General features: G+C 39.9%; 1 protein-coding gene across 8 annotated transcripts in view; it reads right to left on the bottom strand.

The window, feature by feature from the left end:
* Nucleotides 1-27,006, bottom strand: part of NYAP2 (neuronal tyrosine-phosphorylated phosphoinositide-3-kinase adaptor 2) — a 150,522-nt gene that overhangs the window by 42,437 nt on the left and 81,079 nt on the right. For all 8 annotated transcript variants that reach the window (XR_012057393.1, XM_030280896.4, XM_072933468.1 and 5 more), the window contains 2 exons: nucleotides 24,425-25,522; nucleotides 6,672-6,881 (listed from right to left, as the gene is read on the bottom strand). Coding sequence is in view for 7 of the 8 variants with exons in the window: in XM_030280896.4 (XP_030136756.3) it covers nucleotides 6,672-6,881; nucleotides 24,425-25,522 (1,308 nt within the window). In the remaining variant the exon portion in view is untranslated. The remainder of the gene's footprint in view (nucleotides 1-6,671; nucleotides 6,882-24,424; nucleotides 25,523-27,006) is intronic.

The raw sequence follows: 27,006 nt of genomic DNA, 5'->3' as shown, positions 1-27,006 counted from the left end.
GCAGTTGTGGTTTAGCAAGTTTGTCTCTGAAGCACATCTTTTGCCTGTGTCTGTCTGAAATTTATTTTGTCATGCCTCATTTATACAGCTGCTTTGTCTGTGTTTGTTTTACACTGATTTCTCTATTTTCTGTGTGGATTTCTAGGATCACCACTGACCGCTGGTTGGGCCACAGCTTGAAAGGAAGAAGATGCCTATTGCCAGCATGACCTTAAAATCATCTGGCACACATTGGAAACTTGAGGCCAGCTGGCACATTGCTCCACATACCAGCAACATGCTGAAATGGATTCTTCCACTCTCACTGCTGCTTTCTCATTGTCACCTTCAATGCTTATTTTCTTCAGATATTTCAGAATTCAATAGGGCATGGAGAAGAGCTATCCACTTATGCTGGAGCACTTAGACCAATGAAAGCATCTGTATGAGTGAATATTCATCAACTAAATATTAATAGGTTAGTTAACATCCATCTGGCTGAACAGCAAAAATATTTATGCTGCTTGCCGAATGCATTATTCAATTCACTCTCTCCTAGTCAGTCTGTAAACACACCACGAGTCAACACAGCCATAGGCACACAGAAAGGAGCAGACTGGCCTCCTCCATAACCTTGCTTTTGTACACAGTCTGCTGGTTTGCTTTTTTTGGACTTGAGCAGTTACTCTGAAGGTTGATTAGGTTTGTTTTTGTTCTGATTTCACACTGTCTGTGCGCCAGATTTCTGACTGTTTCTTTCAGTAATATAGATATAATAATGGATCTCATTATTATATCTCATCTCTCATCTCCTGGAATTTGCTGGGGTTTCAGAAAGGACAAGAATTGGGTTTTTTTCAGTTGTTTTATTTTGCTGCTAAGTAAAGATTCTGTTTCTGCTGTGACAAGCAGAATCAGAAACTCAGCACATAAAAAACTCCAAGACACTGTCTGACTATGCTTCTGAATTATTTTCTTTGCTTTATGAAAGCAGAAAGAAGTGTCATAATTTCCAATTTGGATCTATGAGCAACAGCAAGAGATTACCATTTTCTTGCCAAAGAGACTCCTTTCATCTGGCATCAAAGAAATAAAACCTATCACACACAAATGAAGTATTATTCCTTTATCTCCCTGTAATATATGTTACAGCATTAAGAGAACTATTGTGATTTCCATGGTGATCCTCACCAAAAGGTGCTTCAGACATGGCTCCATCTAGCTTTTGTATCTCAGTGGCAATACTTTTAGACCAAATAAATACTGTATTCTGCTGTAATTAGTGGTCTGAGTAACAGCACACGACTTTGAGGGAAAAATAGTCCATAAAAGGTCTGTTCTTTAAGTGCTGCACAACTCACTGCTCAGTATTCTGTAGCATGTTATTTTTCAGCTATGGGCAGCTTATTCACTCTACTGGGTCTGTCCAGGTTTTCCTATTTAATGCCAAGAATCTTAAAGGAAAAACTACTGCTAGCAAATATTAGGCATGGTTTCTAGTGTTTAGAAATTCATGTTTATCTCTCATGGATGATACTGAGACAACTCAGTATTAACATCTGAAATGAGTAGTCTTGGACTTCTTGAGAAGTCCCCTTAGTGACTCAGTGACTTAGTGACAGTAATTCATGGTGTGGAGCCGAGTTCTATTGGCCATCCTGACAGGCACATGGGGAAGGCTCTGTATGCCAGGGGATGCAGGGCGTGTGAGCAGCCTTTAGAGACGCCCCTTGAAATCAATGGGCAGAATGAGGTCTGAATTCAGCAGATTCCTGGGGGCAGCCAGAAGGCTGTGAAATCTTATGCACAAAAATGTTCATAAAATTCAGTTGGTGTATTTAGAAATTTAGCGGTATTATTTGGCACAGCTTCAAAGGTCACATCTCTCACTGACATGATATGAAAAATGCACTGCAGGTCTCTGGGAGCCAGGTGCAGCGTGGTGCTGGGAGGGCACAGTGGGCCAGTGGGTCTCAGTCCCCTCTTATGGCACCCACAGTGGCCACAGCACTCAGTGGAGTGGGACCACAGCCCCCTGACACCAAACCCACAGACAAAATCAGCTGCAATGGGACGAGCATCATTGCACTCAGATTTAAACTCAGTCCTGACAGCACCAGGAGGGTTACACATGGAAACAGCCAAGCATTTAGTTCCAAAGAGCACCATTGAGGATAAGAATTTTAGGACAGACTGTGCAACACAGAAATACAGGTTTTCCAAACACAAATAGGATTGCCTTAAAGTTGTGTATTTAATTATGTGTCTAAGCACTCATATAAATGGCTGGTTTTCCAAAATTGCAGGGGCTGCCAGCATGACTAAATATGCAGAGGCTTGGCTGATTGTGTTTGGGACACAGGGTGTTGTAGGATTTTCCTCAATAATGCACAGTGCTGAAATGGCACAAGATTTTATGGAAATATTTTCAGTCAGTTTTATACCAACATGCTATGGCTTTCTATATTCTCCAGAAGTACAACAACTCTTCATGATTTTTATTTTTGGATCTTAATGGGAAGAGTTCTTTATTCATTCAAGGAAGACTTCATTCTGCCTATCCTGATCTTAATTCAAAAAAATGCTCTGGCTGTCACTTACATTGGAGAAGCTTCTTATCCTGTCACAGTCTCTTCTTTGCACATGAAAAGAGAAATATTGCTTATTTTCTACAGCTGCCAAGAAATGCATTTTGAATTAAACAAGGCAATGTGACAGGCTGGGAGCAATCATATAAAAAAAAAAAAAAAAAAAAAAAAAAAAAAAAAAAAAGAAGAAGAAAAAGAAGCAAAAGAAAGCATGTATACTGGAAAAATACATCACACCAAGTGTCTTCATACTGGCCTAAAAAGAGATGAGTAAGCTGAAATACAACTTGAAATTATGAAATGTTATGGTGCAATAAACTATATAGCATTATGCTATCTAAAAAAAGTACTTGGTACTTTTCTATTAGCACAAGTCAATTAATGCTAAAATATCACAGCAGCACATCAAACTGAACAGTTTTCACAAGGGAAGTACTGAACCTGTGGAACTCAGTGTTACCAGATATCCATAGGTCAAAAAATTAGCAAGTCTCAAACCCAAGTCAGGTAATGAGCAAAACCATGTCTGAAAAAGAACCCTCTGTTTAGGTTTAGGGGATATTCTGCCCAAAGGGAAAAACTGTTAGTGGAATATACTTTATATCCTGAAATATGGGTGCTAATTTTCTTTGTAAAGCTTTTGTTGTAGGATTTGGCTGTGTTTGTTTGCTATTTCCTGGCTTCTTTGAAATACAAGTAAGTGTTTTTACTCTTTTTTTAGGATTTTTTTTGTGTCTGCTTTTCATACAGGCAATATTTTTACTCCAGCCAGAATTGGTGTGATCCCACATCCTGGAGGTCTCACAGCAGGACCATGGGCATTGGTGGGATGCCCTCAGGGTGCAGCTCCCAGCACTGTCATTTCATTACAGGTGACAGGCACTGCTCAGGAGGAGCCTGTGAGCAGAGAGCTGAATGACCAGTGCAGGCAAGGTCTGGGCCTCTTGAAACCCCAGCATTAAGTTGCCTTCATGTGGAGAATCCTTGTGGGTTTAGGGGCACAGTGATACTGCCTGTGAGGAGAAAATGTAGGGGTTTAGGGCACAGACCTGGCTGGCATGAACTGGCTTTTTGCTGCTATTCCTTCTTACACCAATGGAAGCATCTTGTGCTTTGGGCTTTCCCAGCTTTGCCCCATTCCCAAATAGATGAGCCTTAAAATATTCATTGCTTTTGGAAATCAACAATGATGGCCAGTAATTCCAATGAAGAGTGGGCATTTCCTCCCTTCCTGATCACCTACAATCTTTTCAGATGGAATATTTGTGGCTGGCTGAGTGACAAGCTCATGGCAGTTCAAAACCAAGACGCAACAGTTTCTGAGATTTTAAAGGCAGGGCAGTGCCTGTCTCCAGCAGCAGGTGGCAATGCAAAATGCTTCTTCGTTGCAGTTAGGAAAAAAGCAGCAACATTCCAGAAAATACTCTTCAAGTCTCCTGGAGTGAAGTTATACCGATTCTGTATTACAGATTGTGTTTGGCCATTTATTATAATTGCACTGACTTTCCTAAAAGTCAGCATGCCCCCAAATCACACTGCTTTCCATAAGAAATTATAGGATGCCAAGAAACAGAAAGTGCCCTTGACAAATTCAGGCACAGAACGATCAGGCACTAGAGACAGTGATAACTGTGTGCAGCTGACAGCCCAGGCTCTTTGAACAAAATGGACAGAAAGTTTAAGATTCTGTTTGGAGATGGCTTATTCTCCCTCTGATCTTACTAGCAGTCTCAGAGCTGGGGAGAACCCACCAAAAATCAGTGTTCTCACTCAGGTATTTGCCCAGGCCACCCCAGCTCCCAGCTAATCTATGCTGGAGCAGAGCTGCCTGATGAGCACACGTGGGAAGTCCGTTCACACCTTTTCTCTTTTATAGCAGAGCAATTCAATCCCATTTCTAAAAAGTTATTTCAATATTGCCTTAATAGATGGCTGTACCAGTGTGAACTAGGAGACTAGGAGCCAGGTACCAAACTGTGCGGTTTCAAGAATATATCTGCACAAAAAAAAAACCAAAAAAAAAAAAAAAAAAAAGTTGCCTTTTTTTCTGTTATCTATAATGTTGCAAAGAGAGCAGCATCAGTGATGACTGTACTGGGGACTACCTAGATTTTATTTGAGGTAAATCTAAGTTCTAATTCCTAGTGCAGAATTACTTTATCTCCTTGACTCCAGAAAGCATTTGTATTCATATGAAAGTATTAAATCTCTCTTCTTGCATTCTGTTACAGTTTTAATTTAATTGCAGAGAATGAGCTGTTACAGTTCATGTACAAGTTCATTGAGGAGAACTGTGTACAGCATTCTCAATGCAGTGCCCACCGAGTAAAGGTAAAACATGTTGCTCAGGCAACAGCAAGAGACACAGGGGAAAAAATATTCAGGGCAGACGAGAGATGGGAGGCAATATTCATCAAATGAATACCATTAATCTGCAGGGAAAGAAAGATCATAATCAGCTCTCAGATTTTAATCATAGAAAGGAGTCAAAATTCAGCCAAGAATAAAATTTTTCTTTGACAGTCCTAGCAGTGTAAGACAAAGTCACAGTTAACTAAATCAAGGCATGATTCAACAACTATTACAGTTTGCTGATGCCAAATGGAGACTGAGGCCAACATGTTTTGTCTGCTTTTGGAAATCAATCAACTCTTTAAAATAAAACTGCTGCATAAATGTTGGACAGCAATGTTATATTTTGCTAAGCACTTACACTTCAATATTAAATTCTTTGCTACTATGGTCCATAGTGTCATCTTGCAGAGCTGAAAAGATTGGTACACACCTTTGGTCTAGTTATTGGATGTCCCAATACTTTGATGATGTGGTAGCTTTAAACCCATCCTTTAACCTGCATTAGCACAGATGAAGGTCTAATGGGAACAGAATTTTTACCAAAAGCTATGAGCTTATCTGGAAAATTCCCACCTTCCAGGAATCTTTATAAGAAGAGACAAGTAAGCAAATGGCAGTAGCACAAAAAGACCTGTGCTAGAATCATAAGTTTTGCAGAAAAGTCACTCTCACTGCACCAATAAGGACTGTTTGGGGGGTCTGTAGCAAGCAAAACCAGATTACATGTTTGCTGCAAATGACATTTCACAACAGCAAAGACTTTTCAACTTTGTACAGAGTTTCAGGTGTCATTTTCAGCAATTCAGTGACAATGTGAGTCCCATTATCACCCAGGGAAGCGATGTTCTGGGTGAGGCATGAGCATCTCTGCTCGCTCAGCAGTTTGAACACTCCTTGCTGCCACTCACTGCCCAGCAGATCTCTCAGGCAGGAATGACTTCTTGTCTGAGCAGCTCATTCGTGCTCTTATACTCACTGAACACTGACCATGAGGCTTCAGTACTAGATATGCCAACTGTCCTTAAAAGGGATATTTCTCACAGTCCACCTAATAAGCAATGAAGTTACTCTTTTATGAGAGCTGTCAAATCTCAAAAGTACCAATGCAGTACTCATGCAAGAGCCATAGATATCTCTTTATAGATGTCTATTCATTTATCAGTTCTGTTTGTCTTAGTCAATTTATAAACAAGACTGCATTATAATGTCATTGTGTATTGCAATTCACTATTTAATATGTAAATATTTTTGAATAATAAAATGAGTAGGTGTTTATCTGAGACTTCTGGAATCCGTAGTCACTTTTCCAGAAATTTCTGCGCAAGCAGAAAGCAAAGGGTGCCTGTGTCCTGTCACCGTACCCTCATTAAGACAGCCTTGCATTTGCACAGTGTATTTTTGTTACTTTATTTGATACCTGAACCTATGAACTTCTTCCTGAGGTACCATCCTAGGAGTGTCTTTGCCATAGTGCCCCATTTCAATGTCAGGTGGAATCCTTTACTTATTTTAAAGTAGATGACTAGCACGTCTACATGCTTCTGTTCTGTGCCACCATTCCAGCTGCTCCAGCACAGAGCACAAGCACAGCACAAGCCTTATTAGCACACCACTCAATTGGCAAGGCCAAATCTAGAAGATTTTTGGAAGTCTAAGGAATCTGGATGCTTCGTACACCTGTGTATCATTAGGGATTTTTCATCTCTCAAGGAGCTTCATTAGATCTTGCCTGTGCTGTGCTTGACCTACCTGAGCTGTTGCCTCCAGCCAGCATGGTTGGGCTGACAGAGGATCTCCCCAGCCTGCTGGACACCACAGGGGGGCCTGGAGTTCCATCCCATTCCTGAGCTTTCCCTGGCTCCCTGGAGGAAGCTGTCCCATGATGTCCTCTCTCTTTGTTTTCCAGCTTTGGTAGTGGCTCAGTGCTGTGACTTCTGATCTTCAGCTCATCTAGTGGTTCTACAAAATACACAAGTGCACATTTCATTACAGAGTAACTGCTAATCATCCACATCATGCAATAATCAAAATACTCCGTACATATCAATCATAAATCCTTTAAGGGCAGTTTATAGCATGGTTTTACTATCTAGGCCAAAACCCTGTCGTTTACGTAGGTTTCAGTAAACTTTTTAATTATTCAAAGCACACACCATGAAGCAGATGGATAAAATGTAACATTTCTGTTACAACTTTTATATGCCAGGAAAATAATTTGGAAAATGGTTCCTCACCAAATTGTGGTTTATTAACAATTTATAAAAATACTTGAAATCTTTTCAGCTGTCATTTCATTAGGAGCAAGTTCTTCTTCAGGCACTTTCTAAGGAAACTCTCTCCTTAGAGAGCTCAATATATTGAGCAAGCAACATATCTGTACTTCCCATAAACTCTAATAAAAGCACACAATCCACAAAACAAAAGAGAACAAATGCCTTTTGGGTGTGCCCAGCACCATAACCTAGGGAATGAAATTGCACTTGGTTGGAAAATCCTTGGAGTCAGAAAATTACTTTCTGCTTGCAACACCAGAAGTCAATGAAAAGAGGAACAATTCAAAAGACAGTTGAATGATTTTCTCAAGTGAAGCTGTGATGTCTGCTTTCTTCATGGCTGGTGATTTTCTGTTCTTTTCTCAAGACCCCAATTTCTTTTCTTGCAGGTTGAGCAATGCATGGAGAAAGAATTAATTCCTCTTCTTTCCCATCTGTAGCTGTGAAAAATTCACATGGAAAACTAGATACAGAAGAAACATTAGATTGCTCTTTAGTTGTAAGAGGTAATTACTGTGTTACTCACTTACTCAAATCTCCATTTACCTCATTTTGAAAAAAAAAAAAAATCAGTTTGGAATTTTATATCTCAAACCCAAAGAGATCCTTACATGATACATTCAGTTCTAGTCACACAGATTTATTAATCAACCCCCTGATGTGCCTTAATTTCTGTATGTATCTACAGTTTTGAAACCCACATTTGATAGAGATAACAATCTTCCCTTCAGCACTATGTCAAAAACTTTTAGGGGCTTCAAGGGACTTTGGAAGGTTTGAGATGGCCAAGCAAAGAGGAAAAGCCAGGAGCCATTGGGAGGCAGGAGATGCCAGCAGTTCCCTGAGGGGCCTGTGCTGAGTGGCAGGGCAGGATTTACACTCTGAGCTGCCACTTCCTCTCCCAGTCATCCCCATGGCCAGGAACTGGGGCTGTTCAGCCACTCAGAAGATGCAGTCCCAGAAAAGGACCACATTCAAATCACTTTGATTTGCCTGCATCTCAATACCCCACAAGACCGTTACCTGTGGTACAGCAAACAGAGGAAGATGCACTGCTAGACATCTGTGATGGATAGAGACCCCACCTACACACAAGAGTGACAAAATCTGACCTTGTTTTGGGTTCTTTGACATCCCAGTCTGCAGATGACCTTAATGAGCAACAACACAGTCAGCCTGGGGTTTCCTCAATGAAACATGATACAGGAGACATGTAAAAATATCTAACTGGATATGCAGTGCAAGATGTAATCATTAGTGTATTTCCTTAATTACAGTTGGTTAATAGTAAAATTTAATATTGAGGATATCTTACCACAGCCTTCAAGTAGTAGCACTACATGAGAAAATGATTAAACCAGCCTGGGCTGGGAGTCATAAATAGGATTCTGTAATATTCTATGTGACAAACACCTTCAAAACTCCAACCTCTTCCATGAACTTCTAGGTCACCTACCTATACTTTATTTATGCAAAAAGACACTGCAGTGAAAATCCAAAGTGTTTGTTTTTCCCAGCTGGTAACCCCAGTGGGGTACAAGGTTGAGTAACAGTCTGTATCAGTATAACATGACATCTGCCTTTCAGGGACCTTTGCTGGGAGATGTCTGTGACTGCACAGAGGGACCTGCTAATACAAAGAGCTGTACAAAGCGAGGGAGAGCCCAAATTATTACCAGGATTAGAACTGTTTCAGTTGACAGCATGGTGCTATCAAAAATACTGATGTGTTTCTTCACATAACAGATTCTTTCAATTATATGTGATTTTTTTTTCTTCACACCAATAACATTCACTTCTTTAAGAGACTACTTATCTGGGAAAAGGAAAGATAAAAACAAAGTTTCAAAATTCTTTGGAAATGCACACAGTTTTCTTTCCCTCTAGTACAGGATGGTGTCTAGATTACAGTTTATTCTTCAGACCAAAATGAAGAGAAGGCCAGAAGACTAGAATGTGTTTTTAGAAAGTAAGAATTGGGCCCTCCAAGTGCCCTACCAAATTAATGTATCATTCAATAGAGTTAATTTACTATGTCATCCAGCTGCCTCTGGAAATGCTGTGACTACCTTAGTGAAAACCTTCTCTGTGTGTGCCTCATTGACACTACTTGAACACCTCCCCTTGAAATTTCACACACATGCAGTCAGCCCTTGTCACAGTGGAAATGCTCTGGCTGAGTGTGTAGCTAAGGATTTATCTACTTCAGTTTACTTAACAGAGAAACATTTGTACTTGTTGCCTGATAAAAAAGATTTGTGCATTCTTAGTTTTTACTGTCAGCTGAATCAAAGCACAGCTTTTGCAACCAGTTGGAAACTGTGGAACTATTCAGACTAAATAAAGATTTGGTTTATAGTCTTATTTCTTATAAGGTGTAGAAAATCAGTTTTCAGCTGGCTGTCTAGACTTCATAAATTTACATTCCACTATCCTTTCTTGGGGAGTTTCAGTTCACAGTTTATCTGAAAAGTAATATATCCTAAAAATGAAAAGCAGATTGAAACAGATTATAATGTCATGTAGCCCAACACAGGGCCTGAATCATTATTATTTGGTGATCATTATCAGTAAAAATGATACACAGACAGAAAACAACATGTCAGTGTTTTATGTAGTTTTCTGTAATATTACTTGCCAGCTCACTTGTAAATACAGAAAAAAAATGAAAAAGGAAATTTTTGCCACACTTTTACTCAAATATTTTGAGGAGAAGTTTAGGACAATTTCAGCTTCTTTAATTAATGTCAATGGGAATCATACTCAAACTCAATTAAAATAAACTAAAAACCACTCTGCTACTTCTTGGTTGACTGAAAGAGCACTTCAGTTCCAATGTGCCCAGGACAACTCCAGAAATGCAGAATGCTCCTCTGCAGGTCTCAGCCCATCCCTGGCCCATCTGTTAACTGTGACAGCCCCTTGGATGTTTTTATCTTGTCAGCTACTCCCTGCTGCAAATGCAGCTCCACGGAGCAAGCTAAGTGGCACAAATGATTGTGTCCCACAGAGCACAATCCCTGCCCCACAGTTTGGCTCCTGCAGCCTGGCACAAGGCCCTGGCAGAGGGCAGGACATACCTGTAGTTACCTGTGGGGTGGGGATATTATCATCCACTGAAATGCAAACCAGGACATTTTACACAGAGTAACCCTTTATAAAAGCTACAGCAGGACTTGAGTGGCCACTTTATCCCTATTGATCCCATCCTGAAAACAGCAACTCTTACCAGTCAGATTTATCTATGTATACAGAGACACTGCTGAAGGGTAACAGTAGCTGCTGACAGCTCTTTGAATTTTTTTTTTTTTTTTTTAATTTGGGAAGTGCAGAAACATAGGTTGGGTCTAGATTATCTTGTGCTGTTAAAAACCTTAATTTGGGGGTGGGAAATACCAAAGTTCAGTAATGTGCTGGGAGCTCACTGGTGGCCACCAGAAAATCCTTTTGCAGTCAAGTGCTATTTTTTGAAAACCTGAAATTATTATGGAAAGCATTTTTATTGTTCAATAATTCTTCCACCAAAATGGTACATAAAATGTAAATTTCGAGAAATAATTCACTGCTTTAAATATTTATGGACACAGTTGGTTAAACTGCCATAAAGGCACTCAAGTGTTTCAAGCACTTTCAGCTGTTGTAGTATTTCAATATGTAAAGATATGCATTTTTCTTATTTATTTCACCTGAATCTCAGACTTTTCCATTTAAAGTATAGGATGGTTAAAATCTCCTATAAACTATATATTTTACAGATAATTGACATGTACAATCTCCCCTCTAGGAAAGATCCCCTAATAGCTGTGCACTAGGCAAGGCTGGCATGTGAGCTGTGGTACCAGACGACTTGGAAATGTTAAAGGAAGTGAGAAACAGAGACAGTTGTAACTTGAACCTAAGAAAACTGGAATTACAGCTACAGAAAATATCTTACCCAGACAACTATCATTCAGATAAGTATAACTCTGTGGCCAGTCTGCCATTCTGTTCTTAAACACAAATTAATTTCAGGTTCAGGTGGCTTCTTAGTGCAATGTTAAGTAATAAAGGACAGAACGTTTATTACTGCTTGGGGTTTGGGGGAAGAAAGAAAAGCATTTGTCTTAAGGAACTTAAAATGAGGATTGCTCTCTGCCATCTTTCTCAGCTATAAGTTGAAATGTATAAGCTGAGACCTCGTAGAGGAAGATTCTGCATTTCTGGAGTTGTCCTGGGCACATTGGAATTGAAGTGCTCTTTCAGTCAACCAAGAAGTAGCAGAGTGATTTTTAAATTTATTTTAATTGAGCTTGAGTGTGATTCCCATAGACATTAATTAAAGAAGCTGAAATAGGTCTAACTTACATACATTATTAATTTATTTCTTTTTTCCTTTGTTTGTTATAAACCTAAATAAATAATATATCACTCTGGGCAGAACTTGCATACTGAGGGAAGCAAATGGCCTAAAATTCAGCAGTCACACACAGGTGCAAACAAAGTCATTCAGGATGGGGTTTAGATGTGAGCCTGAGCTCCTGATCTCCTCCAGCCTGGACAGATCAGACCTCACCTGGTCTGGGCACAGGGCTGAGGCAGCAGGAGCACAGAGCACCCCAGGGCACGCCTGGAGGGGTGTAGGTGCAGGGTGAGGCTGCAGCCAGCTCATGTGTGCTGATCAGTGCTGCTTGAGACATGGCCCAGGCACAGCACCTGTGCCCCTCCTGCCACTGCTGGCACCAGGGCAGCCTGTGCCATCTGACTGACCCCTTCCACAGGCACTGCATGCAGAGCAGTGCTGAGCCTTCCAGAGACCCCCAGAGTTTCTTCTGTCTGCACCCTAGCGCTTTTTATTTACCTTTACATTGAAAATTAGAGCTGCCTTTTAATGGATTTCCTGATGTGCAGTGCCTTGTCTGATCTGCACAGTTGTAAATTTATCCCAACCTCTCCCAAAGATAAATAGCCAGGTATTAATACCACATGCAAGAAACATGGATACTGCTCAGCGCTTCAGCCTTAAAAAAAAAAAAAAAAAGAAAGAGCATATTATACTGTCAGTGAAACCCATAACCTCATCTTTATTAACTATAGTGGTTTGTCTATTCTGACTTCATCCGCTTGCTAATTAAGCAGAAGTTTGCTTTGCATATCAATTTTTAATACTCCCTTTTTTACAGTTAAGTGAGAGCTGCAGCAGCCAGATTGTTCAATTAAAAGAAACTCTGACCTAGTTCCATGCAAAATCAATAGAGAGCCTGAAATTCTCACAAACCATCTAACATTTAGGGAAGACATGGCTGAACTTCTTGGTGTTCATGGGTCATATTTACATGAACAGTGTAGGGCTTTTTTTGTTTTATGTGGTGAAGTCCAGTGGAAATCACATCATCCTGCTACAGACAGCCAAGGGAGAGGAAGAGGGATTGCTGAGGAAAATGCATTTAGTTGATTTTCTGTGGCTGCTAAGTGTGCAATCCTGCTTAGGAAAACAAGACAGGAAAAGAAAAAGCCACAGTTCAACTAACTGAAGACTAATAAAAGAATGGGTAGATTTATAGCAAAAGATTCATACCACAGATTTATCAACCAAGGCTTTAGAATAAAAATATTCAATTAAAATTATGAAAGTTATGATGGCTGAAAAAAATAGAATGGAATTCTTTAAGTTTCAGTAAACTTCAGCTGGTGGCATTAGTCCCTTTAAAGACAAACTTTTAAAAATTCACCATTGTAGGACCTATTCAACATTATTTGATGTCCTATAGTAAGAGGAAAAATCCTCTTGTATATTGATTGAAACAAAGGAAAACCTGTTTTTACTATTAAATAAGGAAAGACATTTTTCATCCCTGTGTCTGTTCAAAAAATGTGTTGATATGGCACTTGAGGAAAGGATTTAATGTGGAACATGATGGTGGTGCTGGGCTGAAAGTTGTGACTCAGAGGTCTGTTCCACCCTTAATTCTATGATTCTATGACTGATCCAAGATGATCATATTTTGGCATATATTACAGAAGTGATGACAATCATCTGTTTCCAACAGGGCCATCATTACTTCTTAATTATTCACTCTGTGCTTGATCTTTTAATTGTGCCTGTTCTTCTGAAAATCATATCACAGCCCCATCAGCTGACCAAAGAGGCCACATCTGGAAGATATGCACTGTACAGACGTACTACTAAAGCAAATAAAAGCAGTGTCCTGGGACTCAACATTACATCAAATGGCAGACTATTAACAAGTTTTCTGCTTAATTCAGACTAGTTACAATTATATAATTAAGCAGAACACTTTATTATATGACATTCACTGTACTTTTCTATTTTTATCATTTTCCTTTCACACCTTGGAATGCTGGAAATTGGTGATATGCACTTAGAAAGACCTTAACAGAAGCCTGTGTCCTCTGGGGCTGTTTTGGGCAAAATCCTAATTACAAAAAGTGAAAGGGAATTCTGCTATTGCCTTCAACAGAGCAAGGGTTTTCCTTGTAGCAGTTATTAGCTGTGCTATTAGCCAGCCATGCTGATTGGTATGAATGTATGGAATAGCTGATTATGGGGAGCTGCAAACATTTCTCTTACAAAGTTTGTGCACCCAGATCTGCTGATAATCCAGGCTGTGCTTTCAATTAAAAAACTGAATGTGTGCAATATATTTCATCCCATAGGTGGGTAGGAACAAGGTCTTTGACTGTTTGCTGCAGATAGGATTTAAGTAGGAGAAGGAAGAAGAAACCTGAAAAGTCTTAGTATGGCAGGCTTGTGAAACTTTGGTTTCACTGCCATTAGCTTAGGTTAATTAGCAACATGCATTGCACATCAGCACAGACTGCCATGCCCACCCTAAACTCTATAATGGTCAAAGAAAACACTTTTAATGAAACCTGTAATGAAAACGTGAATATCAGTCTCTGTAAAGGTGGCCCAGCTGTTACCTGGCACTTGATTTGAAGGGATAGTACCTACTGTCATGTAAAGGCTTTCCTTCTCAGCCCCATTCATTTCACCTCTCACTCATTCTGTTATTCAGGTTCTTAAAATAAGAACCTGAATAACAGAAGGTTATTCAAGGGTAAACCCTTGATCTTTGAATGAGGACACAGTGGTTTGATGGGTCCTGCACACACCCTAGGACAGTATGGCAAGAAATCATAAGGCAAGAGTGAGGCAAAAGAGCTGAAGTATAGAGATATTTCAAGAAAAAATGTTTTTGTAGAAAGTTCATGACCTTATGTTTCAAAGCTTCACTTCAAAAACATCAATCTTTCATGGAAGTCCTGACTATATTAAACATGTCAACACTCTTTTGTCAAGTTTTCTGCTGAAAAACAGCCTTTGAACTCTTTCAGGAGTTTGAATGTAAGGTTTTTTCCATTTTCTGAACACTTTAATATCTTCTAAGGAGTATGTTTTTATCCAGATTCAGTAGCAAATGTTAGTCTGAAAATGAAGATATAGTAAAGGATATGGATTGTGGAAACTGGGGACAGAAACCCTCCCTTTCATATGTGCACATAAAAATATAAATTTCAAAGTTGAAATAAAAATGAATTATTTCCTGGGTATTTTGTCTATGGTTTAACTAGATGTATGAAAAACATTTTTATTAATGCATTTCTCTTTATTTTCTTCATTAATGAATTAGAAAATTTGTCTTTCATTATTAGAACACACATTGCCAATTACACAGCTCTCCTTTTATCCAGTATGTTACCTGTATAAGAGGATCTTGACACTTCCTGGACACTGACCTCATCTGAATTTTGCTGTCTCTTACAGAGCCAGGCACAAGCACCTAATGCTGCTGTGCAGCATCTGTGCCTAGCTCAAGGTCAGGATCCCAAGAAATTTTTGCTCTGCAAGTAAATGCTTAAGATCTCTCCCTGTTACAGGATGAAACCTTTATGCCATTCTGGCTTTTTATGCTTTTAACAGAATTAATTATTTTAGACCCTCCCCACTTTCTAATTAGAGGTTTCATTTTGTGAACTGGTTTTATTCTTGCTAGAAAAGCAACTGTGAAGCCATGCCAGCACAGACTTCTGATACTGAGGAAACAAGTAGAATTGCAGATGGTCTCGTAAGAGCTCTGGCTGATGCCTGTGCTTGCAAGGCCTCACAATTATTGCCTTCACAAGTGTGCAGAGCAGCTACTGTGGCTGGCACAAGGCTCTCTGTGTTACAGCACATGCAAAAGACATACAAATTACACAAACATTGCTGGAGCAGTAAACTAGCTAGAGTTTTCCTGGAAAAGGTACTTTTTGAGTCATGAATTCAAATTCACACACAAAAATAAAGTAATTGCCATCTTCAGTAAAATTAAACACACAGCTTCTCTCTTTCAGATGAGTAGTCACAAGAACAATGGTTCTCCTTACTCATTCTTCAATGCCAGATAAAGTGCTAATTGCATGTTACTGTTTTAACAATAAAATAATTATTAGGAATGGATAATTCTATTCAAAGGAGTGAAAGGAACGTGAACCTTCATATCAAATTGAATGTAAAGGAACCTGATTTTTATAATATGCATTATTATCCTCACAATTATTTCCTCAGTGTTCCTGTACTTTTCACCTTATCTATACCTAGCATGTTTGTACACCCCAGCAATTTCATAGTTTGATATTTGAATCATTTAATATATAACCTAAATAAAACAATTTCTAATAATTAGATTTTTCATATTACTGATAGAGTCTTGGAAGGTGAGAGAAAATTTCAGGGGAAGCACATCTACCTCTCCTCCATTAAGAGCCCAAGACTCTTTATTAGAATATTATCTCTTCTCCCAGGCAACCAATGAAAGCAAATGAGGAAATGGCCAAAAACTGGACCAGGGGAACTCCAGGTCGGACATCAGGAAGAACTTCTTCACTGAGAGAGCTGTCAAGCATTGGAACAGACTGCCCAGAGAAGTGATGGAATCACCATCCCTGTAAGGGTTCAGGAAATGAACAGTCTGTGGTTTGTTTAGAAAGGTGGTGTTTGGTCAAAGTTGGCCAAACCCATCTTGAAGGTCTTTTCCAACCACAGTGACTCTATGGGTAGATTAGATAATACATGACAAAAATGTGCAGCATATCACATGTTCATTCACTATTCAGTGTTTATATTATTCACTGCAACACTCTAGAAGCCAAAGTACAGAGTGGTTTTGCAAGGAACAGCAGCCTAGGACAAAGAGAGGACCCTCTTGTCACAATTTGTAATGGGATCTCCTGCAGGGATCTTTGGATTGGGTCTTTAAGGATGGGGTTTAAAAAATGAACTTGCTCAGGCAGAAATCAAATCAGTCATCCCAAAAAAAGTGTGTCCTTTTAAAATGGATATATAAACCACTCAGCCCAAGATATTGAGTGTTTGTTACACAGATCAGTTAGGTAAAACCATGTTAAGAAATACAAAGCAAAGAAATAGGAGTCAGAGATATCAGATTTCAGAAGTGAGCGAATAAACCATGTTCCTCCCTTTACTCCCCACAAAGTTCCCACCACCTTCTCTTAAATCACAGAGGTTCTACAGTTGTGTTGCTGTAAGAACATATAAGGCGTTTAATTAAACCTTTTCCTTTGTAAAGACGCAATAACAGCCGCTCAAGAAATCATTGAATCAGTTTTCAGATCATAAGTTGGTGTGTAAAATTATTTAATGTAACAGTGACCTCAAGCAGCTTCTTTAACTATGATGTAGATATTCCAGTTAATGAAGAAAAAAAAAAGCAAGTTTTGTTTGCAAGACTATTTTTTTCTCTTGTGATTAATTCTGAGGAAACTGTTATGATCTGCTCTGTTTGAAACTTGTGCAGTATTTCACCATCCTAAAGTTCACAGTCCTTGGTTTGGTGGTGGTGGTGTGGTCTGGGTGGTTTTGATTACTTCTCCTAAACAACACTGGAATCTGCTTCCCTGTGATTTGGTTTAAGGGACTTAGATACTATCTCTATACACTTGCCCATGGAAAATGCCAAATGGGGTTCAAAGTGCTTTATGAACACTGTGCTTTACAATAAACACAGACCTTCCTACTAATAATCTCTAGTTTTACTTTTAGGATTTAACAAACAAAAATGCACTTGAATCCTAATGCAAAGAAAATCTGACTCTTAATTCAGAAAAAGATTCATTTCCAGGTGCAAAGCTTGGTTATAAAGAGAAGCTGTGAAATGGCTGGCAGCTCGTGCTCTCAGGCCACTGGCAGTGCCAGCCCAGCCGGCTTCATCTGATGTGTCTGTGCCAACTTCCTGAGCGGAGGAATCATAAATAACCCTGCATCCTTCTATTAAACCACAGCACTTCCATTCCTATCCCCCCTCTTTTTCTTCCTTAGTTCTTTCACAATAGGACCCTACACCCTACACTGACACCACATCCCCTGAAAAAACCACAGTGGGAAATTTTAAGAAACTGTTTAGCAGTTTTGTTGAAGCCAATATATGCTTATGGAAAACATCACCAGATTAAGCATTTCTTGCCATTAAGATTGAGCACCCATAAGTTGGTCATAAATTGTGTGGTCCTACTTGAAACAGAAAGGCAATAAACTCTCCAATTCAACATCCTGCTGTATCACTGCACCATTTTGAATACAAGCTGTTCTAGTCACAAAGGACACATTTATTTTCTTGAAGCCAGAGACACAGATGGTATAAACTGGAGTACCTCTCCCGATTTCAAATAAAAAGCGGTGATTTATAAGTGCTGAGGATTTGGTCTAAAGGTCAAGATATTTCTCTGGCTTAGAAAGCTCTGTTCAGGGGAGTGGGGAAAATCAATGGCACTTAAAACTGAGAACGTATTATCATTATCCACGTCATTAATTGCAGCACATGTTCCTTTGCTTATTTACAATATAGTGAACTGGGTGCCAATAAGTGAATTTAAGGCATTTTTCACCCTCTATTTTTGACAACTTTCAGAAATCTCACATCCTACTGTACGTTAAACCTAAAAAGAATGCCTCTTTTTCATTTATTTACCTGAAACCATCTTTTTCTTGAAATATAACAGAGAATAACTTTATCTCTTTTTCACCCCTTACAAGTTTATTTATTCTTCAGAAAAATAAATTTTATCAAGCAGTCAAGTAATAGAAACAGAAGGAATAAATAAATCTGTATACATCAATCAGAGACAGCAGCTGTTTCCAGAAAAAACTGAGCAATTATTTATGAAATTATGTCTTCTTGAATGCTTCTGCATACCCTCAGAATCCCAGGAGGGCCTGATTTCCTGATGAGCCTGAATTGCTGAATTAGAGGATGAGACAATGCCATGGTACCAATTAGCAAAAGTATTGCATATTGTCTCAAAATGCTTGTTTTCTCTTTTAATAACTGCATATAACGAAGACATTCCTTCCTCCTAAGCATGGATGAACATTCCACCATCAATGACTTGAATGACTAAATGCCTTTAAAATGGCCATACTCACTTTTGTGTGAGAGCAGCAAGACAGTAAATACACAGCATGTATTTCAATCAAGAAACCTGTGTCCATGGATTTATCTATTGGAAACAAGTTCTTAAACCTGACAATACCCATGGTGCTAAGAAAGAATGGAATTACTGTCCTGCAATGCAAAATGGGGCAGTGATAGTGGAGCTGTGGCATGGAATTATGCTGGGGTGTGCAAGGTGCCACAGGGCTGCTGTGGGTGTTTCCACACATTTCCTCTTTGCACATTTGCTTTGCAGCTCACTGCTTCCCCTTTAGATTACACAAGCCCAGGTGAAATGTTTTCCTGCCTTTTGTGGGTTTAGCTGAAAGACCTTACTGACACATTAAGATTTTCCTTTCCACTTAATGCCCGTGATTGCTAATTGGGGAACAAATGTCACCTTCAACAAGAGTCTCCAGCTAGCTGATCAAGCCCAAAATACTCCAGTGCACACCTTCCTTTGCTAGGGATCTCAGGACTATTGTGTAAGGACAACAGCAGGCATTAACTGCAAAGTTAATCTTGTTTTTCCCCAGAAATCTGGTTCCTGAAGGATGCTGGCCATATCTGATCATCCCCATGTGCACACTTCAGGCATTTTCAGTGCTGTCCCACAACACAGCACAGCCTCCAACAGACCTGTCCCTTAGGGGAGGACAGAACAGCCCAGGTGACCTCGACAGATATGACCTTTGTAGGTTCAAGTGTCCACAGGTCTTGCCCTAAATATGCACTCACAAAGAGCACCTGCAGAAAGTAGTTCTGATGCTGCAACTCCTTGGCTTGCTGATATCTTGGTAGGTTGGAATAGATGTAGCAACACAGCCCTCTTGGGGTTTGACTAAATGGAAATAACTGTGGTAAGATCATATCCTTCCAGGGGTGAACAAGTGTCATTCTCTTCAAAGGTGGTGTTCTCTTCACCTTTTCCTCTGGCACTTTCTCCTGCTCCCATTAAAGTTTGCTTTCAGACCTACTTTCAGGACTGTCAAATGAGATGTGACTGTTTTCATAATCTCATTTAATCCCACACACATCATGGTTCATCAGATTACAAAATCTTACTATTGGGAAATGGATGCTTCTTCAGATGGAGAAATCAGTACACCTCTGGCTCAAAAGTTCAGAAATTACTGAAAATATGTAGCTGTTTCATTAGACTGAATATAACTTTCATATTGCATAGAATCAATTGCTACAATGCAGAAAAAAGAACAGAGAATTAGGCTGATATCCCTTTGGATAAAAGTGTGGAAAAAAATATTAACCTAGACGTTAGAAATGAGGTAGGCATTCAAATTTTAGTCTCTAATGCTGACTCAGGTGTGCAGTAGTTGAGCAACAGATGTAATGAAGTATCTATAATGGTTTTCTGGCCAGCCTCATCTTGCAGGCAAGCTTTTCCTCTGTGGGACAACAGAGGCTGAGCAGGTATACAAATGAGAAAGTATGCACACACAATGATGTCCCCCTATCACCCTCTTTAGGCCAATATTTCTCATCCTAACTCTGTCAGAAATACATCAACTGAAATCCTGCCCTGTGCCCCTCATTCTGGACTTGATGCGTAGAGAGAGAGGTTAAATAGGCCCACATGGGGTGAATTTTCACTTGATACATCTCCCAAACTCTGTTCTCCATCACACTGTTCTATTTAACACAGAACCCAAAGCTGACTGAGAAACACAGAATGACCTGGATTAGAGGGGCCTTGAAGATCATCTAGTTTCAACCTCCCTGCCACAGGCAGGGATGCCATTTACTAGATCACGTTGCTCAGGGCCCCATCCAATCTGGCCTTGGACTGCCAGGGATGAGACATCCAATACTTCTCTGGGATTTCTAGCTTCTTGGAAAGCAGCAGCATAAAAAAAAACAGGAAAAAAAATTCTACTCTAAGTCTCAACTGCCAGCAGTTAGCTTAAACTTCTTTTCAACAACTGAGCTACTTCAGCATCCCTCCTCTCCTCACACTATTTGATATGTTTAGATTCTTGATTCAGTACCAGCCAGGAAAAGGAAATGTCAATAATTATCCCAATTTTCAATCACTATAACTGATTTTTCAAAGTAGAGCGTTCATGAATTTCCTCCCTTTATGTGACTAGAAGCTGAAGAGTGAAACTCCACATAGGCAAACACCAAAGCAGCTCTGAAGCCCTGCAGAGCAGTTTAGGAAAACAAAAACCTGAGCTGCATCACTGGTTCTGATCTCACACCTTGTGCTCATCCAGAGTCAGAGCACACAGCTGAGGTCCCCGCTCTCTTGTGCAGTTCATTGGGGTGAATGTTTGCAATAATCGCCCAAAACTGGCATGAAGCTCCCAGGAAACTGGGAGGAAACAGAAGCCTTAACAAATGGGAACAATCAATATACAGAAAGAAAGGCTAGTCCTGACAAGGATTTACAGGACCGTCTCACAAGGAAAGCCTTGGAGCCACACATAGCCTGAAAGCAGCACAGTGCAGATGCACAGCAGCCTCTGCCCTGCTCTGTAGGATGTGGGAATGCCTTCAGGCACATGACTCCAGTGCTAGTTCATGGAGCACTGTGTGTTTCCATGGTGCAGAAATGACAGAAGCAGCACATATTGCTCCAGAAACGCTTCAGACCATTCCCTTCCTCTCCTTCTATAAATCCCTCTTTACTGAAGTACATGGGAACACAAACATTCAGGGGACACAGTGACAACAAAGGGACTGTGTGGCTCCACACAGCTGGATTGAGTGCTGTCCTTCAACACCTGCCAGCTGCTTCAGGAAACGGCACAGTGCAGCAGCCCAAGGACACTTTGCAGTGCTGGTACCCTTTAAATAGTTTCCCTCTAACCTCTGAGGATTGACATTGTATTTCACACGGGTCTGCCAAGGGCTAAGGCACACTGCCATGGGATCCCACATAAACACAGAAAGGATTAAGGAAGAGCCAGTGAAAATTTGTAATATTTATCTTTTTCACTCTTTCACATTCTTCATGTTCTACACCTTTCTTCAGTTTTCTGTAGGGTTGTCTCCATCTTTTTGCATTTTTTTTTTGCATAATATTCTACCTTTTTTTTTTTTTTCATTTCTGATTTGGCCTTACTATTTACTTTTCCTGGTTATTTCCTCCCTACTTTCATAAATAGTTTGTAATACATATTTAAAATGTTAAAAGCATACAAAAGGATTTTTAGAAAACAGGACAATAAGGATCAAGGTTTCTTTAACATATGAGATGAGTAGCCCAGCCTCCCCTGTCTATCACCATGTAAATCATGACATGTAAATGTGTCAGTCTGGTCAAATGCCATGTTCAAATCTCCGAATTTAGATTCCTTATGGTGGATCATTTCAATGTAGGATTGAAATACATAAAATTCCAGACTTGTATGTGTTTTCTATAAAGCTTATAATGTCTTCTACCTCTGCAATATCTGAACACAAACCTGATTCTTGCTCAGGGCAGTAATCCCACAGGATTAAGTCATACTGTAAATACCAGAAAAATTACAATCGGATTAGATGGGCAGTCTGTTCATTTACTCAACACAGCTGTACTCCAGAGCCTTTTCACCACTGGTGTCTATTTATAACATGAATGTGTTTTTCTTAAATAAATGAACACAATTTCAATTTCATATATCTCTTGTTCTTATCATTTGTGGCCAATAAGGAACAGATTTCTACTTGCTAAGGAGCAAAGAGAGTGTTCCTTGAGTGGCCAACAAAGCTGCTCTTGGTACAGATCTGCAGGACAAGATTTAGTTTAAATTTATCAGTGAGAAGTCATTTGGAAGTTTTGCATTCAATTTCAGTCAAATATAGCAAACATATTCTGAAGATAGATATGAGACAGCAGCACAGATGCTGAAATTTCCCAGGATTTGCAATATTCATGGCAGGAATTTCTCCAGGTTCCAAACTCGCTTACACTGGTGAGAGTACCAACCTCACTGGGTAGAACTAGTGTAGCATGGGATTTACAGGGGATTTCTGCTCACTTATGAATAAGAAGCGTATTTAATAATGCTCGGTATTACCTGCCAAAATCTCCCCAGCATTTCACTGTAATTATTTATAAATGTCACATCACATCCCTCATAATTGTTCCAAATTACAAGAATCATTTTACCTTTTAGATACAAACTTGCTTCAATCCAGCACACAAATCCGGTGTTACTGTAGTTTTACTACTGCAATCAGTTAATGAAACCCTACTGAATCATGGAGCTAGGACTTTCATAAAACAGGATTAATGACTACGGGCCGTGAAAATACTAAAGGCAGATAAAGCAAACTGCTGCACCAAGTACTAACCTCAGTATCTTGCTAACTGTACTCTCACCTTCACCTTCTGATGGCAGAGTCACTATTCCTGATGTGCACAGAGATAAATAAGAATAACACTGAGGCTGGAGAATTGGAATCAATGAGTCAGAAGGGATGAGTTGTAGACCAGCCTAACCCATTGCCCATTCTTACACTCAGCTGCAGAGGTGCAAGGCAGATGACTCTGCCTGTGGAAACCCAGAGGGGGTGTCCTGCTGAGCACCCTGAGCATGCCCCAAAGTGCTGTGACAACACTGCAATGAGTGACATAACAGAATGGCACAAACACAACCAGAAACACAGTGTGGAATTCACTTCCCTTCTGCAGTGATACAGTAGCCTGGAAACCAGAACTCTCTTTTATCAGGTGCAGTTTATCATGCATAGAGCTGTCAATAGCTATACTATAGTACCTAGGCAAACATGAGATCAGCTGCTCTCCAAATAAAGCTTTTTCATTAAACAGGTGTCAACAATTCAAAGTCAAAAACAGATTTTACTGACGTGGAGGAGAAAGCATCCCAAGTCTGCTTTACACTGAGACAGTAGGTGTTAGAATGACCTTCCACTGCAGGACACCCACTGAACAGGAACAATTTTGCAGCAGAAATATTGGTGCCTGGTTCTGCTTTCACACATGTGACTCCTGTTGATTTCAAAAGGAGTTTCCATATTTCACTAGCTCAGAAGTACATGGTGTACATGGTGAAAACCTGAATGCATATGGAATATTGATTTTATGACACAGCACATGACAAGTGAATATTGACTTAAAGTTTTCCTGCACAGCCTCCTTCTGTGCATTTCTTCCTGTGTGGGTTTATAGGTTATGTGCATTATGCAGTATGTTGGTTTTCAGATCAATTCACAGCACAACCTTCCAACCAGTCACACCAGTCCAGCTGAAAGAGATATTCCATGGTACAGCATGGAAGGAGAGGAATGGTTTACACAGAATCACAGAATCATTTAGACTGGAAAAGCCCTCCAAGATCATCAATCTTAACCTTTGCCTCAGGCTTAACCAAGGTTAAACTGGTACCTCTGGTTGACACCATATTTCCCAGGATTTCTGGCCAAATTAAGGGTGATCAGTGGATCTCTGCAAATAACCCTCAACAGTTACTGTTTGGTTACTTTGCTCCAAGCTGCTTACTGAATTAGCATCCATCAAGAAAGGAAGGATGTGACAAGGCTGGAAGACCCCAACTCACATGGAACCTTTACAACTGTGGAAAAATTAACGCGAACTGACTCTTTTTGCAAGACCAAGCCATGAATTGTACTTCTAAGTGCAGTATGCATACTTAAAAACATTAGAAATATAACAATAGGAAGACTAAATCAACAATAATTTTTCTTTTCATTTCAGGAAATTTCTATAAAGAATTCAGAATTTTTATTTGATTTTTGCAGGCATTTGATTTAGTAAAGTACAGTAGCAGATATTATTATACAAACATGAGGAAAAATTACATCAAGGACTTACTTTCCGCAGGTTCCTTAGATCTTCTGCCACTGGAGGATTTCCTCAGGAGACTTCGTCCTGAGGTGAAGAGGCTGGTCAGCTCCTCCAGAGGACTGGTGGGTGTCCGAGAGCGGGAGCTGCTCTGAGATGATGACCCGTAGGTGCTGACTGACACACTGACCATCTTCCCTCCTTCTTGCAATGTGTTTCTGGCTGTAGAATGAGGCACTGATGGAGAGCTTCTTGAGAGACTTCCTGAATGTACAGAGTCATAAGGTGGAGGTCTTTTGAGGCTTAAGGGGGTAAGAGACCTACCCATACTGACAGGAGAAGGTGAGGCAGAGTGACTTTTAGGATAACCGTGTGGAGACTGCGTTCTGTATAAGGTAGAAGGATGAGGAGGTGAGGAGGTGTGCCCAGGGGTGCTAGTTCCATGAGATACTGTCTGGTCTTTCTCCAGTTTTTGATGGCCTGGTGTATGAGGTGGCAGTGAAGATGGAGAAACTCCAGCTTGCTGTTTGATGTAAGACACATTTTCTAAGACGGGAAGCTTTGTGACCTCTAGTGGAGTTAGAGGAGACTCATCAGAATTTGGGGAACACTGCACTGGTGCTGGTGGGAACACCAGCAGTGGAGGTCTGTGAGAAAGCAGGTTTGGAAATGGCGGGGGTATGTCACAAAGCAAGCCCTTGGGAGTAGATGGCACTGAAGACTTGGTGAAATCTAGGTCAGGCACTGTGGGAGTAGCACACTGAGAAGAACAAGTGTGATGGTCATATTCACATTGACATTTTGAATCTTGGACTACATCATCAAATATAGGGTATTTCATCTCCTCATAGACCGCTTCACTTTGGTCATCCTCATCTTTTTTGAAGTCTCTGAGAATATTCCCAACCATTTCAATATAAACAGGCTCTTCTTCCTCTGTGTCTGGAGCAGGACTGCTGACCTGCGAGAGTGAGGCATCCCTAGTGAGGGTGGTCTTCATAGGGCCATGCTTTTTGATATATGTTTCATCAAAAGATGTGCTTAGCTGGGTGTTTGGGTTTCGTTTCGGCTTAGGAGGTGGAATCTTCTTTGTGTACTCATCACTGTGAGGTCTTGGTTTGGCTGACACTGAAAACAGAACAGAACATAAACTCGTCAGAAGACTGTAACACACTTTGTCAGCCATAGGGTCTCTGTTACAGTGTCATAATTCTGGAACGGATCTCCTGGGACCAGCCTGTTGCTGGTTTTCTCTGGTATTACATCAATAGAACACTCTAAAAATAACACTCAATTCAAAACACTCCTAGACTTCTCCCAGAATGCTCTGACACTTCAGGATTAAGTAACTAGTGAGCACTTCCCTTCCTCCAAGACATCTGTTCTTTCCCAAACTCTTTGGGACAGGGGACTTTCCATTTTTAAATATTATGCTTTTCAAATATCACTGTGGGATTTTAAAGACCCAAAGAGTTGCCAACGACATAACGCTAAATATCAAAATGAACTCCTTTTGGCTCCAAGAGAACAGTTAAGATTCTGGACAGTCATACTGGAATGACAGTGAGGTAACTCTGCAGTGACAAAGTGATGAATCAAGACCTTTTTATTTATAGTAACTTCTTGCATAAAGCACAACAATTGTCTCAGCACTAACAGAGAAGGAAAATACTCATACACAAACTGTTGTATGAGTACAAATCTGCTGCTGAGATAATTCTAGTGATTTATCTGGACTCTATTATATTATCTGGACTCTATTATATTGTTAGAATCTCGTGAATCTCTTCACCAGATTTCTGTGAAGTCAAGGAATAGCAAAATATCTCACAGATTTGGATCCATTCCACACTAGTTACTTATAGAAACCTTGTCTTTGAAATTTTAAATCAAACATTGTGATGAAATTCATTTGAAATGAGAGGTCAAGGGTTTCTTGGAAATTATCCTTTATGAATTATACAATAAGGAAACTCATGCAAACTGCATTTTGTTCACTTTGCATAAAGAGCTAATAAAACATCTCATTAAATGTTAAGGTTAATAAAATGCCCCATTAAATGTTTAAGTGAAGTCAGCTTTTATCCTAAGCAGACTCAACAACCTTGTTCAGAAACAAAATTTATCACATACACCTAACCTAGCTTATGTTTCTAGAAGGTAATTGATACCTCACTGGTCAGTTCCCCAGTTCAAATAAACAAACAAGCACACAGAGAGAACTAAACTAGGTCAGGTTAGAATGGTAGCTTTCCTGCCTTTCCAAATTTTGTTGCTCCTTGTAATTCACTACTGCATATCTGCCAGTTTGAACTCAATGCTTGGAGAACTTTCCAGACACTTTCTGCTGACCCATCAGCAAGCAACCAGCAAATGTCTGATGCTAAACCAGGCAGGCAGCACTCACAGAGTTGAAACATCTCATTTAGAAACAGCCATAAACATACTCCTAAAGCCAGCTGTGGGGAAGGGCTCTGCCAGCTCAAGGACAGCATTTTGAGACTGGGAGGATGCTGGCTCAGAGCTGGATTAAAGCACCTGCATTAAAGCACCTTACTAGCATGGTTTGGTCACTATCAGAGGAAGATTCAAAGTGTTATCACTTTGTCACA

This window comes from Taeniopygia guttata, chromosome 9, assembly GCF_048771995.1.
Source record: "Taeniopygia guttata chromosome 9, bTaeGut7.mat, whole genome shotgun sequence".
NCBI lineage: Eukaryota > Metazoa > Chordata > Aves > Passeriformes > Estrildidae > Taeniopygia > Taeniopygia guttata.
The sequence above is the reverse complement of the archived record's forward strand: the minus strand, read 5'-3'. Positions and strand labels throughout refer to the sequence as shown.